The sequence below is a fragment of the Sparus aurata genome, chromosome 12 (assembly GCF_900880675.1).
Source record: "Sparus aurata chromosome 12, fSpaAur1.1, whole genome shotgun sequence".
NCBI lineage: Eukaryota > Metazoa > Chordata > Actinopteri > Spariformes > Sparidae > Sparus > Sparus aurata.
Genome location: NC_044198.1, coordinates 9542702 through 9547444, shown reverse-complemented (window position 1 = coordinate 9547444; position 4743 = coordinate 9542702). Strand labels below are relative to the sequence as shown.

At 43.1% G+C, this 4743-nt stretch overlaps 1 protein-coding gene across 10 annotated transcripts in view; it reads right to left on the bottom strand.

Moving 5' to 3' along the window:
• Positions 1-1078: 1078 nt before the first annotated feature.
• The window catches only part of unc13bb (unc-13 homolog Bb (C. elegans)), a 71471-nt gene continuing 67806 nt past the window's right edge, over positions 1079-4743 (bottom strand). For 5 of the 10 annotated variants that reach the window (XM_030435864.1, XM_030435859.1, XM_030435865.1 and 2 more), the window contains 5 exons: positions 4586-4733; positions 4300-4356; positions 4050-4142; positions 3792-3951; positions 3239-3524 (listed from right to left, as the gene is read on the bottom strand). In XM_030435864.1, the coding sequence (XP_030291724.1) occupies positions 3239-3524; positions 3792-3951; positions 4050-4142; positions 4300-4356; positions 4586-4733 (744 nt within the window). Of the gene's footprint in view, positions 3525-3791; positions 3952-4049; positions 4143-4299; positions 4357-4585; positions 4734-4743 lie in introns of all 10 variants that reach the window. The other 5 variants (XM_030435856.1, XM_030435858.1, XM_030435868.1 and 2 more) reach the window with 2 other exon arrangements.

Sequence of the window (4743 nt, the reverse complement as noted above, 5' to 3'; positions counted from 1 at the left end):
CTTGAGCAAACAGTGCAGCGATCTTTGGACCTGGATGGTGAGACGGTGCAGGAGTGGAAGGGCAGTAAAACAACAGTACAGGTGAATGGCTCCAGCCAATGAGGGCCAACATTATGGTTGTGATCTGGGTAGCCAGGTTTGCAACACACCTTGTGATGGGTGCGCATGCTCAGAGAACCGGGACTTATCTCCATTTTCAACATTAACTTCCTTAATCGAAGTCAAATTTAGCTTTGTTTATAGGTGCGGGAAAAGCTTTGGCATTTATGTTTATTTATATTACGACAGTTCAGAATATGGTGACTTCATGACAGATGTGCACATTCAGGTGCTTTCTCAAATGGAATTTAATACCTGGGCTCCAACACAAAGGAACACTGTATCGTCCAGGGGACCTCAGCATGAACCACTTGCTAAATTAGTTATTGTGTGTGTGTGTGTGTGTGTGCCCGCAAGCAAGCAGACATTGACATCGACCTGCATGTATGCACAGAGTAAAACAGTCGTAGAACAGACCTGATGGTTGTCTTTGGCAGAAGCAGCTCTGACCTCAACAGGAAACACCGAGGCAGCTCTCTTTGACTCTTTGCTTCAAATGCTTCTCATCACTTGGCCTGTTTAGTAGTATCCTAAGTAGTCACAAGTAGCAATGAACTTGGTAGTTTTTCCCAAAGTTCTCTGTCCTGATTGTATGAAGTAGGAAGAGATACCAGAAGGTGAATTTTTTCCTGCCTGCATGAGGAGTGACTGAGTTACTGACCACACACTCTATAACAGTGATTACTGTTGGAATACTGAGCTATTTATCACTCATTTAATGAGAAAATAGCATGTACAGCAGCTTTAAAATATTTGCTACTGTCCCAGCTGGTGAAGGCGAGACAATCACTGTCGACTTGGTTTAATGAATACGAGGATTCCCCTACAGCGTAATCTTCAAGTCTCTTTAATCACATCTGAAACATTAACCGACTCCCGGCAGCCTGTTTAACAGTGCACTACTAGCTTTAATTAACTGATCCATGGGCAGAATGATCTGCAATCACTGATACTGTAGTGTTGAAAAAAACCAGACACATTTACAGATACTTCTCAAATACTTTATACAAAATTAATTAAACGGAATGTTTACATGGTGACAACATTTCAGAGTAGTGACGATACAAAGAACACACCACAAAAATGCAGTTACTTCGACTGATGCACTGTACTTGTTAACTATTGCAGTGACTTAGTGATAGTGCAAGGGTTAACAAACTTAGAAAACATAGAAATCAAAATTAAAAAGTGAACACTTGCAACTTGGCACACGGAACATGTACAGTATATTACAGAATGGCTATGAAACATTTGCCCTCATAAACCGACAACATAAATTATTCACAAAGGAGAAAGAACTGTAACAAAGAGGATTTGTGGTTTCTACAGGGCGCGATCGGTTTCAAAATGTGCACACATTGAGGTTCTCATATTATAGCAATACGCTTCCTTCATTAAAAGTAACATTTGAATATTCTTCCATCAGTTATGAACAAATTCACTGGCACACAGCTCACTGTATATGACTCCTGTCCATAAAACTGAAATATATACCATTAAAAAGGATCAACACTTACAAAAAGACACCAGAAGGAACAGAAGACGAAAGAAAACCCAGCCTAGATAACGTTACATCTGCAAATATCAAAGATAAAAAGTACAAAATCATAAGGAACATCACTTGGAGAACTTATTTGACATCATCACGGGCAGAAGAAGTGGCTAATCCTCACTGCTTAGAGCCAAACGAAATACAAGGATAAAAAAAAGATTAAAAAGATACACCGATTTTGTTTGTTTTTCCACCAAAGTAAGGCCGCTCATAGGAAGAGAAGAAGAAAAACAGAGCAGGAAGATAAATGTAAACCATAAGTTATTCTACACTCCTCAGCAGCTGAGGAGCTCGTGTTCAAATGTTCAGATTTTTTGGAAGAAACACTTGTCACCTGAAAGTTCAACATGTAGCATTTCTCTACCAATTCTACAATTCTAAAAAGATAGTTATCACTATCAAGTTGCCAACTGTGTCAGTCATTTCCTCACAAACACTATGTTGTCACTTAATTCTGAGGACGTGTATTTCATTTTGTAAAGAGGCTTCAGTTGGACTGCAGCAGCAGCCGCCGCCGTGCAGATCCCTCAAAAACACACTCTTGTGGCACACACGTCTGTTCCCAGCAGTAAACAACATTTTAAATCACAGGCTTTGAAAAGCACAGACAAAAATAAATATGTATAAAAAATAAATACAATGGCTGCACCATCATGGGTACACAACATGAGCCACGAGCTGTTAATAGATCAGGTAATTATGAATAAATATGGCCAGAGACGGTGTTCATGTGACTGGTCTCGGTTTTTGATTTGACATGTTATTATTGACTGATCATTATTCTGTTTTTCCTGGGGAAACAGGACTGGAAACGTAACATGGCAAGGCACACATTTCACTGAACAATCTGTTAAATTAAGGGGTTGATTAAGGGTTATTAGTTTAAGAACCTTCTCTTGACACATTAACTGTACAAGATTAACTTCATCAGCTTCACTTCCACTCCATTTAATAACGGACGATAAAAACTAGGACCGTCTACCAGCTAGCACACATTCATTCATCAAACAAGAGACCCCTCTCTGAGACAAACCACACAGTATTGTCACATTTACTCAAACCGTCACAGTGGAGCTACAGAACAGGGCTTTCAAAAGGTGTCACGCATTCACAGTTTTCAGAGTGTAAGGCATCAAACACACGGCCTTGGTTCAGGTGGGGTTATTGCACGACAACACTGGGGAGGGGGCGGGAACTGGTTTCTGGCATCCACCGTTCCCTCGAGGTTGTGGTGAGCGCACTGACGAGGACAGGGGTTTAACTCAAAGGTGAAATGAGGCGGAACAGCTGGTGAGCGTGAGGGTTGAGTGAGCCGGCGTCCGTGTGGTTGCGTGCTGTACAGTGGCTTGTGTTTGAAGAACACAGAAAAGTGAGTGTTAATGTGACAGTGTGTCGGTGAGCATGGCAAGGCGCCACCAAACAGTCAACAGCAGCTAAGACACATTAAAGGTCTGAATAAGAGTCTACATGGCCATCTACAGAAAATAACTCCCTGCTTTTTGACAAGACATAAGATCCTTCTCTCATTGTCATATTAAGGAGACCTTCCATCCTTTCTGTCCCTCTCCTTTCCCTCTCCAGCTCTCCTCATCTTCCCTCCTCCGCAGATCGAGTCTCCGATTTCAGCCTCACAAACTCCTTAGCCACGTCGTCGTTGGATCGCTGGGAGAGGATCCTCATGGCGGTGAGGCCGGTGTCGTCCATATAAATACGTTGGCCCAGCGGACACCAGCACGCGCAGTTTCCCTTCGCTGTGATTTCTTTCAGTTGTATCACAGCCAAGCCGACCACTCTGTCGGCACGGCCAAAACAGTAGTCTTTGACGCAGACCTGCAGCTCGTAGCACTCGAAGCCGTCCTGGTTACCCAGAACACTGCGGGAGGAGAGCACAGCAACTGAGCATCGAGTCAGTCAACAACAGAGAAGCAGGTTGGTCAAGTTAAAGCTACACTAGGCGAGAAGAATCTTTCAAAATACACCCCTTTTCTAGTGTGTAGCAGCTGAGAAAAGCCAACCATAGCTTGAAGTAAATGCTTCATCTTTAAAGATTAAGGGTGTGGGATGTTAGTATTGCAGATGTCAGTTTTTTTCTTTTTTCATAAATTATTACAAAAGCAGGCACAGCTGTAGCACTACTTACAAATGGAAGGTCTCGTTGAACTTGGGAGACCAGGCGTTGTTCTTGGATTTAGTCTGGAATTTGCGTTTCTTGTCGCTGAGGTGAGGCCCGATCATGGTGATCTCCACGAAAGGTCGGAACATACCGGATGTCTGCCATTTCAAGTCACTGGCCCCGACAACTAAATATCGACACAATTAGAAGATCGTGTCATCAGATAAGAACACTCGGCTAAAAATGTCAGACATTATGGGGTGTGTTATGAAAACTCAAATAGACCTCTGGCGGTGACTTTCCGCTCCCCACTCTTAGGATGAGTGTGCAGCTCGATCTGGACGGACACCTCGCCTATTGGCTTGTCCACACCTGAACCTAGTGTACACCCAGATACATCGGTGAGATTACATTTACAAATGTACAAATTAGAGGTTGGTTTTGAGTCAGACCTGTACACACCAATGACGCACAGAGACAAAACCAAAATATAAACGGGGAGGGAGAGGAGGGCTGTCAGATCAATGAAACCTACCCCTGCTGGGCTGTATTTTGTCATTGGGAGTTAACCTAATACCCTTTCCATTGTGCACTGGCACAGAGGCAGCACAGGAGATAAAGAGAAGACAGCAATAACATGTCAGCATTAAAAAAAACACTTTGAACCCACAAAACACAGGTGCAAATCAAAAAGAGGGACTATTCTGTGAAAAGCCTCATTTATCAGACACTCACATAGTGCCCTCTCCTGGTCTAACATGGGAATTGCTTTCTTAATATTACCCTTTTCGATGTATTATTACGCCGTTTGTGTGAACTACCTTGAGCGTGTTGGGTGGTCACAAACGTCTTAATGAGTGTGTCAGTTGTCTGAGTGTAGAGGGACAGAGCGTGGCGGAGGGAGGACAGCTCCGGACTCTTCTCCAGGAAGGCCTTCTTCAGCCCGTTGCCTCCTGCATGGAAGTATTGCTGCAAAGGA